Below are 12,449 nucleotides of genomic sequence, written 5' to 3' on the forward strand. Positions count from 1 at the left end.
AAAAGCAAGATAAGTAGTTTCATAAACATAAGCCATCGAAAGAACAAATTTATAAATACCAATTTTGTAGATAAGAGTGAGAGATGCTTATATATTATTATTATTTGATAAGTGGTTTGCTTATTTGTCACATTCTCCATAATTTTAGGATAAGTTATTAGTTTAATTAATATCATTATTTAAATTTAATTATATATATATATTTATTTATTTATCATAATATTTATGATATTTAATAAACATTAACCTATTATACCGGTATATATTATTATTTAAAATATATATATTTAATATATACAATTATTATGATAGTTAGAACATTTAGTTAATAGATAGATATTAACAATTGATATTAACAATATCTACCGATAATATATTTTCATATAAACCATGATTTTAGACTTAGTTATTAGTTTTAAACAATTATAGTGATTTAGCTGATAATTTACCATTATGTTCTGCACCTCCAACGAAAGATCTTCTAAAGATTTATTTATGTTTTTTCTCAAGAAAGTTGAACCAATTTAGTCTGTGCTGCACATTTATTTCTATGCTTAATTTATTCCTAAATCTCAGACAGAAAAATAAAAATATAAGAAAATAACATTCTTAATGAAAAGTTATATTTATTTTATTATATAACATAATGCCTATATAATGAATATAATATATAGTTAAAAGATATATCTGATAAGTTAATAGTTTAATTAATGGGCATTTTTTCAAAACCAATCTACAATTTGAAGTCAACCCCAAAACCAACTTTTTTTTTTGTCATTACTATTTACCCTTAAAAATTCCAAATCTTCTTTATGTTTTTGAATTATTTACAAAATTGCCATTATTAATTATTTTAAAAATGGAAAAAAACCTATTACATCATAAACATTTTTTTCTTATTTACAATAATGTCATTATCATTAATTTTCAACCACCAAGAACCACCATTTTTGAGCTCTTAAAAGATCAAGAATTCAGTTTGTAACCATTTTTTCTCCTTATAAACCAACAAATCTTCATTTTTTTCTCATTTCCTCTTCATTTTCATCTAAAAAACTCCCATAACTTCTATTTTTATAATCAAAAATTTCATATTTTCGAGTTTATTCAGTTGTGAGTCGACAAAAGTGGTTATTATTGCTCATATTTGGAGCTTGGACACCAGAAAAAGGTAACTAGTTACATGGTTTTGTATGTCTACGCATATGTGTAGACTTACGATGCGGTCTAATTTTCAACGCACATGTTTTTTTTGCAATTGATCAAAATAATTTTTTTTGTAAAGAATACTTCTCTAGAAATCTACGTCTTAACCTTTGAAAACAAAAACAAAAAATAGGTAGACTTACCAAGAAGTCTACGTTAAAAAACTTAGTTTTTACATTTGACCAAACTTTGGAAACTTTTGAATTTTCATAGTAGACTTCACCAGAAGTCTACATTATATAGACTGCTAGGGAAGTCTACAAAATGTCAGTTTTATATTTGACCAAAACTTTGACTGCGTTGAAAGGGTTAGTTTTGTATTTGACTAAAATGTTATAAAAAGTTGATCAAAAAAACAAAGTGTAGACTTCATATTCAGTCTACTAATCTCAGAAAAAAACGTAGACTGCATATGAAGTCTACTATTTTATTTTGGTCAAATGCAAAACTAACATGTCAAATTTGGGAGTAGACTTCTACACATGTGTAGACATTCATCTCAATATATTTGTAGAAAGTAAAATTTGGTCAATTGCAAAAACCAAAAACTAACATGTTCTAAAAAATTAAAAATAAAGTAGACTATAAATGAAGTCTACTTTTGAAAGTCAAATCCTGGTTGAATTTTGGTCAATTGCAAAAACTAATATTTTCAAAAGGTAAACTGAAATGAAAGTCTACACGTATAAAATCCCAATTTTTTTAAATACATATAATAACTCGTGGATTTTGCAATTGCAAAAACTAACTCAAATTGTAGACCTACATGACAGTTTACATACGTAAACTGAAAAGAAAATCTATTATTTTGTAGACTGAATATAAATTCTACATAAAAAATCTATAAAAAAGTGGATTTGTGTATTATTCGTAATGTATTTTGAAGATTTTTTAGTTTGACCGTGTGTATTAGTTAATCCTAATGGTCTTGAACTATTTTGAAAAGATAATCTTTTATAGTTATGAAATTATCAACATTTTGGTTTCAATATCTAGTTAGTTAATAAGTGTAGACGTCTTTGTAAGTCTACTTTGTAATATTATTAAACATGAAATTTTTCTTTGATAATTTTGTAAAGCGTATTCTTTTTGCAGGGAATTGTTCAGTTACATGTTGTATATGGATAATGGGTGGTGAAAGGCTCTTTGTGGGAGTTTGTGGTCGATAATCGGAAAAAATGAGAATGTTCCTTGTGCATGATGGTTGTCACATGGTGAACTTGTTGAGATGGCACAAGAAGATTATGATCTGGACAAAAACCAAGATGGTGGAGCTAACATATTCCTTACCAAACGTAATTTTAGAGAAAATGGGTCATGATACTCCTCCTATGTATGTCACGTATGATCAACAAGTGCGGACCTTGATCGAGTTATGTAAGACGTATATTGTACGTCTTTGTGTATCAAGCCAGTGCCAAGTAGACTACAAATTTTTAGTTTGACTATATGTTAGATAATAAGTGTAGACATCTTTGTAAGTCTACAAATGTAGAGAGAAGTCAAAGTCTATGTCGTAAATTCTATTAAAAGTACATTTGTGTATTATTCATCGTATTTTTCACGATTTAGTTATATTACAGTGTGTGTTAGTAGTCTGCTTCTGCATTTTTTTGTTAGAAGTATATACTTGAAACTTATTGCAAAATTTTGTGATTATACTCTTGCAAAAATTAATATATCATACAAGTGAAAACTAACTAAAAAATAATACAATGTTTATAGATTATATATGCATCATATAATTATTTACAAATAAATATTTTATTATGATAAATTATTACAAAGTAATTTATTAAAAAAATATTCTTGAGCTTGTTTGATTTTTCATAATCTTGATGCCTCAAATGAAGCCTTGGAAAAGAGTACCTGCAAAATAGGAAACAAATTATGAGAAAAATATAAGATAAGATAAAATAAATAAATCATATTTTAGTAGACGTTTTATTAAGTCTACTTAAAATTTATTAAGTCTACTTAAATTTATTAATTCTGCTTAAAATTTATGGTTTAGTAGACTTTAGTTGAAGTCTACACTAACGAAAAATTTTAAGATCTAAAAATATATATTTAAAAAATTTGAAAATACTTTGTTCTGGTTAATATTTCAAAATAGTTTTTTTTGCCAACCTTGTAGCAAATCAAAAACATAGAGTATGAATCTATAAATGTAGTTCAAATAAACACAAAAATATCCCTATAATGAATAAATGTAAATCTTACACTTTTGAGAAGATGATTTGAAAACTTTGGAAGAGAATACCTGCAAAATAAGATAAACTTGTGAAAAAATATAAAACTAAAATTAAAATCATATTTGAGTAAACTTCTAGTGAAGTCTGCTTAAAGTCAGGGCTGAACTAAATTAGCCCTAACTTTTAAGTAGACTTCTTTTGAAGTCTATTCTATCAGAAACTACATTAAAAATATGAAAATAATTAAATCTAAGAAAATTTTGATAAGATAAATTAGTAGTAAATTAAAGACATAAAGTTTGAATATGTAACTTTATTTGAATATAAATACAAAACACACATATTTAAAATCTATAAATGTAAATCTTACATTTGAGTGGAGAGATAACAACTATGGAAAAAATACCTGCAAAATAAGATAAAATTATTAATAAAACATGGGAAAAAAAATTTAAGTTATATTTTGGTAGACTTCCAATGAAGTTTGCTTGAAATTAGTGGTTTAGTAGATTTTTTTTTAAGTCTACTAGATTTATCTTATAAGCAGACTTCATTAGAATGTTTGCTATTAAAAAAAAAAATAAAGCAGACTTCATTAGAAATGTACATTATCTAATAATTTTCAGATCTGAAAAAATCTGTACATTTTGAAATGTGAAAAATAGTTTTGAATCTGAAAAACTTATAGAGAAGAAGATGAAAACCATGAATGATATTACCTACATAAACAAGATAATATTGTGAGAAAAGCATATCATAAAAATACAAATTTAAAATCTATAGATCTAAAACTTACATTTTTTTAGAAGATAAAACCATGAATGATAATACCTACAAAAAAAAGATCATATTGTGAGAAAGACATAGCATAAAAATATACATTTAAAATCTATAGATCTTAAACTTACATTTTTAAAGGAAAAGATGAAAATCATGAATCATAATACCTAAAATAACAAGATAATATTGTGAGAAAGACATGAATGAGTTTTAGAGAGAAGAGAGAGAGAGTTTTAAAGAGAAGTGAGAGAGTCTTAGAAATTTGTGAAGCCATTTTAGAAAGATATTGTATAAATTTTATTTATATATGGAGACAAAAGTTGTAATTAGGTTAAAATTTATGACACTGTAGACTTTTTGGAAGTCTACTAAAATTGAAAATTTGAGTTATTTTTTTTGTAAATCTACTTAGTAGACTTTTTTGTAAGTATACTACGATAATTTCATTATTGTTGTTTATTTTTTTATTGTTTTAATATTTTAATACATGAACTTACAACTTTTGAATATTAGTTTGAAGATTATTTAATCATACAAAAACTAAAATTAATCAAAATTATAATATACAAATTTAATTTTTCGTTTTTTATGTTTCTAATAATTTTAATATATGATTTCACATTAGGTTAAAAAGATTTGGTTTAAGTTCGGTTAGATTAAAATTAACTTGGTTAAATCTGATTATGTTAAATTGCTACGGTGAGTAGACTTCTTTGTAAGTCTATAACGATTATTTTTATGGGTTTTTTTTTAACCCAAAAATCTTAAGAATTGTATTTATATGCTAGGTAAATTTTCTGGTTAGGTTAAAAATGTTTGGTTTATTTGGTTAAAATTAAGTTGGTTAAATCCGGTTAGGTTAAATTTCGTGGGCGTAGACTTCTTTCTCAGTCTTCACCGATAAAGCTTGATTAAAATTGGATTAGGTTAGAATTTTGTTGGTTACATCCAGTTAGGTTAAATTTGATGAGAGTAGACTTTTTTATCAGTCTACACATATTTTTATTTTCCTACTTCTCTTATTGTTTTAGTAATTTATATATGATTTTCTAAATTTCTTTCTTTATTTTTTTAATATTTATAATATATAATTTTATATTTTTAATTTAAAAATAATGATAATTTTTTTACTAATTAAAGTAGATTGAATTGTAAGTCTACGAAACCCTAAACCACAAAACTCAAATCCTAAATATTTGCTTGATAATCACAGGAATTTCAATTATTGTATCAAATATCCACATATATAAAATATAAACTATTCAACACTAATATGAAAATTTAAATCAATAAAACAAAAAAATATCAATCTAAAATCTAACCCTAAGAATTTAACCTTAAAAGACATAACATGTTACAACCTTTTGTTCTAAACCATAAATATTGTCTAACACATGATTACCAAATCAATATATATTCATTTAAATTGTTTAATTATATAAAATATTAATTTTTAAACTTCATATTAACCCTTATATTAATAATTAATTTAAAGTTTCACAAAAATTATTTTTTTACATTTTTAAAATTAATTTACATGATCAAATTACGATGTAGACTTGTTCTGTGGTCTACAGATATGTAGACTTTCTTTGTTACGTGTAGACTTACGAATGACATAATTGTAAAATAAGTTTCCGATTTTTTGTTTGGTCATAAGGGTTAAATGTTCCCTTTTAGTACTTTAGGTTGGTTTTGCATTTGATTGAATATGAGGTATACTTTTATGGTTAGAATCAATATTTGAGTTGGTTTTGGCAAATTCTCCTTAATTAATATTTTTTTAATTTTAATTATATATATATATATATATATTTATATTTATATTTATATTTATCATGATATCAAAGATATTTAATAAACATTAACCTATTCTACCGATATATATATATATACTATTATTTTTAATATATATATTTTAATATATACGCTTATCATGATATTTTAAATATTTAATTAATAAATAGATATCAAAATTTGATATTAACAATACCCACCAATAATATATTGTCATATAATCCTTGGTTTTAGGCTTAGTTATTAATTTTTATAACTTAAACAATTTTAGTGATTTAGTTGATAATTTACCATTATATTCTGCACCTCCAACGAGAATGTCCTAAAGATTCATTTATGTTTTTTTTTTCAAAAAAGTTGAACCAGTTAAGTCTTTGTTGCACATTATATATTTTATTTTTATGCTTAATTTATTCCTAATATCTTGCAAAATAAAAAATATAAAAATAATATTCTTAATGAATAGTTATATTTATTTTATTTTATTATATAATAAATATAGCATAATGCATATATATTTAGTATCTTATATAGTTAAATATATATCTGTGTGTGTTGTGTGTGTGTGTGTTTTGTGTTATCCAAAAATAATATTTTAAATTTAAAAAAATTAAAATAATAAGAAATAGAAATATACATAATTAAATACCAATCAATTGAAAATTGAATTTTATATAAAAAAGGAAAATATAGTGATTTCAAATATTTTCTTACTCTGTGATTTTTCCGTGCTCATGCACATGTATAAATATTATAAAATAAATATATTATAATAATTTATTAATATTTTAGTTTTAATTATTAAATTATTTATATTGTAATCAATATGAATGATTTTAAATAACATTATGTTATTTTAGTTAGACGTATAATTTTGGATATATAATATCTCGACTGTTTGGTTATTATTTGGATATATTGGATAACATTTATTTTTCCGATTCAACTATAATATTTTTGTTGTACAGCTTAAAATTTTGATTAATTTTGTTATTTTAATGTAGTTTAATTCTTGTCTTAGATTTGTAAACATATTTTAGTAAGATTATGTATAATTCAATATATGTTGTTTTGAGAATCAAATAGTAAAAGTAAACTAAAGTGTTGGCGACTCAAAGTTACATAAATAAATATAACAATGATAGTCCTTTGTAACCTTATGCATATATATATATATAACTTATAAAAAATACTTAATTGTAATAGTTGGTTAATATATATATTTATAATATTATTTGAAAATTTCATATTTATTTGTAATATGTTGAGACGTTCTATAATTTATATGTATAAAACTATTACTATAAATAAAATATATTATTTTAATTTAATTTTTGACTTTGTATAAAAATTTTGTATTAGTCTAGTTACTCATTTTGTGGGTATATTGTGTTACATATATTCCGTCAAATTAAAGTATAACTATTTCTATTCATTGTATTAGTTTGGTTGTTCATCTTAGATGTGTAAATATATTTTGATTTATTATTAATTTAGTATATTATAATTTGGAAAAAAGAAAATTATAAAAATAAAATGATGATAGGTACAAAGTTACATAAAAATATAACCGATAAAATTTAAAAGTGAAGATTATTTCTTTACTTTGATATCAAGATTATTTTTCTAAACATCCCTTTTTATGAAATCACATTATATATATAAAAATATATTCTTCTTAAATTTTATTAATATTTTATTTATCCTATATATTAATTTGAAAAATATAAAAGGGAACTTAAATCAAAAAGAAAGATTAAAATAAATTTTATTCATTAAATATATCTTAATTTATGTTATTAAATTATTTTGTAATAATTTGAGAAATTGATTGATTTAGATAAAATGCTTAATACTTTTAAAATATATATTATGTTTTTAAGATTATCTTTTAAAAGGGAAGATTATTTCCTTACTTTAAAATCAAGATTATTTTGTGAACTTTCTTTATTATGAATTACACTATATATATAAAAGATATTTTCGTTTTTAAAATGTTTAAATTTTCTTTATTATATTGGTTTTTTGAAAAAAATAAAGAAAAAGGAAACCTAAATAAAAAAGGAAAAAATAGAATAAATATTTAATAATGATAATTAGATATATTTGATTCAATAAGGGTATTATCGAAATCAACCACCGTGAGAGTTAACGTGAACGCTATACGTAGGAAACTGACTTCTCAAATAATATTATCGAGATTAGATTAGATAATTATAATGTATTATTAAATTAGATAACTATTTACTAGATTATGTTTTGATAAAAAATGTTGTATATAAATAAAGTATATTCTTTTTTTTTGAAATTATAAACAATAATTTGATACTGGTATTTATAGAAATAATATATGCACTAATAAGTATTCTTAATATGATGAAGTCTGTATGAGCGAGCATAATACCTAGTTGTTACCTTTTTTGCTGACAAAATTTTGATTTTTCATTCTTTTATTGAAAATTAGGTTTTTGAATAAAGTATACGCAAGTTCTATTTTTAACATGGGATGAACAATTAAGAGATTATTAGTTGAGAATAAGAAGAAACTGAATTAAAATCAAGAATAATCATAAATTTGTATGTTTTTGACCATCCAAAAACTTGAGAGAAAAAATGATTGGAAGAGATGAATGAGAGCCAAGAAAAAAAGAGAGAGAAAAAAATATGATTGGAAGAGATGAATGAGAGACAAGAAGAAAAGAGAGAGATGACACAAATAGAAAAAAAAGTATATTGCTCAAGAAAAGATAAAAATGTATATAGAAAATAAATAGTTTCAACTTTTAAATATTGAACGTAGTAGTATTAGTGTGGGAAATTTTAGTAAATGTGATTTAATTTGGGATATTACGTAAAATACTATACTTTTAATACCACATTTCTAATACCAATTTGCATGTTTACCTTAATTACTTTTACAATTATTTTTAAATAGGTAAGATAACACTTATAACCTTAAAATTAACTAATTTTGACTTAAAGATTATAATTGAGAAGTAGAGTAGAATTTTGGAATGTAAAGTTTAAGATTCTAAAAAATATATAAATAAATATTTTAAATTTTTTGGAAAATGTGTAACAATAGTTTCGAAAAGAACTTTTGAATTTCAAAAAAAAAAATTGAAAAAAGTATTAATAAAAGTTTCAAAAAATCAATAAAAATATAAAAAGTTTTGAATTTAAAAACATATAATTCAAAAATTATACAAAATATATTTTTAAAAATATATTTTTAAAAATAAATTTTATTTTATTTATTTAAATAATTATTATATATATATATATATATATAAGTCTTTTCCTCTCGATGAATAAGATATTTATGAAAATATCTTTTTAACGAAGGTAAACATGAATAATGGTAACAACGATGTGGTAAACATAAAAATTCTCGTTTCATTTTAAAAAGGAATTAGGATCGAAAACATTTTCGTCACCAGAGAATATAAATTAAGGCAAAATATTGAATATCGTCACAGGCCGGCTCCATTGCCAAGCATTGAGCTTCCACTGGACATTACAATTTTCTTTTATTTCGAGCAACAGCAAAACATATTTTTAGTAGATCTTATTAACAATTATAAAAACTATTAAATTCTTAAAGACTAGAGAGTTTTTTATTTTATTTTCAGAAGTGTCCTAACTTCTCCACAAGCTTCCTCTCTATTTCCATCCTCTTCTTCATCAGCAACCCGTAGGTGGAAGCCACATTACCGTGTCCTGCTTTTACCTTGAGCTTGCAATTTAGGGACGTCTTCTCCAATTTCCCCTCGTAGAGACAAGAGATGGGCACAAAGCTTCCTTTTCTGTTGCAGAGCCAGCCATGAGCAGCTCTCAGTGCAGCTCCAAGTGATGCTGAATCTGTGCAAATGAACAATTTTCCAATGATCAGCGAGTAAGCAAGGAAGCTGCAACAACTTGTTCGTACGTAATAAGCGTTACCAGGTCTTTGGACAGTATAGACATCACATCCAAAGATTGAAGAGATGAGACTGAGAATATTATCGTTAGCTGAAGCACCACCAGTGGCTATAATTCGGATGGGAGGGGAAGGCATACCAAATCTCTCAGCATGAGCTCGCTTTGAGAGAAACTGACCTTCAATCAATGCCCTAACCTCTGAGGGAGGGTCGAAGTCTTTGACCTCACGTTCCTTAACACCCTCAAGAGACTCACCAGAGAAGTTATCAAGAATGTAGCGATGAGAGCCAACTAAGTATTTGGGAAAGAGATCTTAGTAAAATTAAGCTTTTATAGAGTGTGAATGGCATGGAAAGGAAAATAATAACTCACCGGGAAGTGGGGGAAGGATTTCATTTTCAGTGTAGTAAAAGCCCAGTTTCCCGTCTAATGGATCCATTTGTGTATTTAGAAAACAAAAAATATGAGATGGAAACATGAAGGATTAAGGAATATAAACTTTACCATTTAGTGGCTGTGTTTGTTCCAAATACTTGTTAAAAACATCCCAAGATCCCTCAGCGCAATGGTCACGAATCTCTGAAACGGAAAGTCACATACTATTCTGAATTATGTTTCTGCCTAATAACGGGTGAGGATGAGAGTTTGCAGTTATGACTACCTTCACGGGTGAGAGAAGCATTTTTGTAAACCAACATTACCATGTAACTCTCTGGATCCACGGGATTAGGAAACACATGGCCCTCAAGACTGGGTTGATGTTCTTTGGTAATCCCAAATACCTGTATTCAAATGGTAAGGACACAAGTAGTCTGTTTCTGGAATAACAAGAAAAGCTCAACGGAATCAAGAGCCTTGCCGTGTCACTGGTCCCAAGACTAATCGCAAGATCTCCAGGAGTACTAAGAGTTAGACCTGCACAACATGGTATAGCCTCATCATCCACAACTTTGTATTCCATATACAAAGAATCCAGTTGCACTATACAATTGTTTCAGATGCTACTCAAAAGTTAAATGACTAGAAATAGACAAATGTGAGCCAACATTTCCCGAAGCTTGTGTAGTTGAATATGTACCTGCCAAACTATTAGGATTGTCTCCTGACCACTGAACAACCACACAGTTCTTTTCAAAACCGTATCTGCAACAAAAACAACAACAAAAAGTTTATGAATTCGGCACCTTCTTTTAACTAGTTGAGAAGACACAAGCGTCAGAGATACAACAAACCTGTGAACAAAATACTGAGAAATGGAACCAGCAGTAGCATAAGCTGGTGCTAACTTCCCAAGCTTTTCCTCCAAACCCGTAGCTGTAGCCTGTAACGCTTCCTTAGACCAACAACGTTTCTTAATATCCATCAAATTCATCCCAGCGCCATCAGTTTCATCAATCGAAGCATAATCTCCAATCAACAAAGACGCCATGAACGAGCTAACAAGCGATATCCTCTCAGTGCTCGCATACAAATCAGCCTCGGTGGTGAAAAGCTTGCGTATCTGAGGGCCAGTGTAGCGCTCGTAAGCACGGGAGCCAGTGATCTCAGACAACACCATGCCCCCTCCCACAGCACTCTCGATCTCTCTGCACTGCACCGTGGTGCTGCTATCCATCCATATCGGAGACTCCTCGAAAGAGAACGCGTTCTGGAGCTGGTCCTTCAAGGAACTGTTGGGATCCAAAGATTTCAGAATCTGGGAGCTGCCGTTTCGCCAGTAGACGCTGCCGTGCTGCTGGCCGCTTCCGGAAACGGCGATGACTTTCTTGAAATCGAAATTGGCAGCGGAGAGCTTGTGGAGGATGAGATCGAGTGCCTCCACCCACATGAGCGTAGGGGAGACGATTCTGCCGTTGACGGTGGGATCTCTGTAAACGCCATCTTTGGTTTTGTAATGGGGAAGCTCGGTATCGAAATGAACGAGTTCGGTCGTTACGATGTTGAGGCTTGAGTCCAACACAGTTGCTTTCAACGACCTAACAATAAAATCACAGATTATGTGAATGAAATCGAAACAAAAATATTAATTTCTCTGACAAGAGGACATACTGGGTAGAGCTGTCGAATCCGAGGAAGAGAGAATCTGAAGGAAGAGAGAGATCCGCCATAGTTGTTGTTGATCCGATCCAAGTCTGAAGAGGTGTGTGTCCGTTTATAAACTCACTAATTCAGAATTGTGGAATTTGGATAAGAGCGGAGTTAATTGCGATCAGATAGGGGATCGTAACGAGTTTGAGTTTTAGGTAATAGCTAATTCCGTAATTAAATGCTTCTTCTATATTCTTTCCTATAATGTGGATTTCTTTACCTACTCAATCTCGCGGAGTTGGTAACAAACAAATCAAATCATATATGATCGAATCATAAATAAGTGGATTCTCTGCGAGAGCTTTACCATTTGACATACTTTACGCTTCCATTATAAGTTATTTTAGACATGAGATATACTTTTGACTTACTTTTTAATTTTTTTGGTCGAAAATACCTCCAACAAAAAAAAATGAATCCTGATTAAACAATGTCTCGTTGGTTTTGTTTTAATCAATAGTT

General features: G+C 27.0%; 1 protein-coding gene across 1 annotated transcript; it reads right to left on the reverse strand.

The window, feature by feature from the left end:
* Window positions 1–9,390: 9,390 nt before the first annotated feature.
* LOC106335900 (xylulose kinase) lies at window positions 9,391–12,242 on the reverse strand. The gene is made up of 9 exons (XM_013774572.1): window positions 11,949–12,242; window positions 11,132–11,875; window positions 10,978–11,042; window positions 10,759–10,814; window positions 10,561–10,681; window positions 10,404–10,478; window positions 10,272–10,325; window positions 9,921–10,190; window positions 9,391–9,839 (listed from the first exon to the last, which is right to left on the reverse strand). The coding sequence occupies exons 1-9, from the start codon at window positions 12,005–12,007 to the stop codon at window positions 9,607–9,609; spliced, it is 1,677 nt and encodes a 558-aa protein (XP_013630026.1). The 5' UTR covers window positions 12,008–12,242; the 3' UTR covers window positions 9,391–9,606.
* Window positions 12,243–12,449: the final 207 nt, after the last annotated feature.

Source organism: Brassica oleracea, chromosome C3 (assembly GCF_000695525.1).
Source record: "Brassica oleracea var. oleracea cultivar TO1000 chromosome C3, BOL, whole genome shotgun sequence".
In the NCBI taxonomy this organism is placed as follows: Eukaryota; Viridiplantae; Streptophyta; class Magnoliopsida; order Brassicales; family Brassicaceae; genus Brassica; species Brassica oleracea.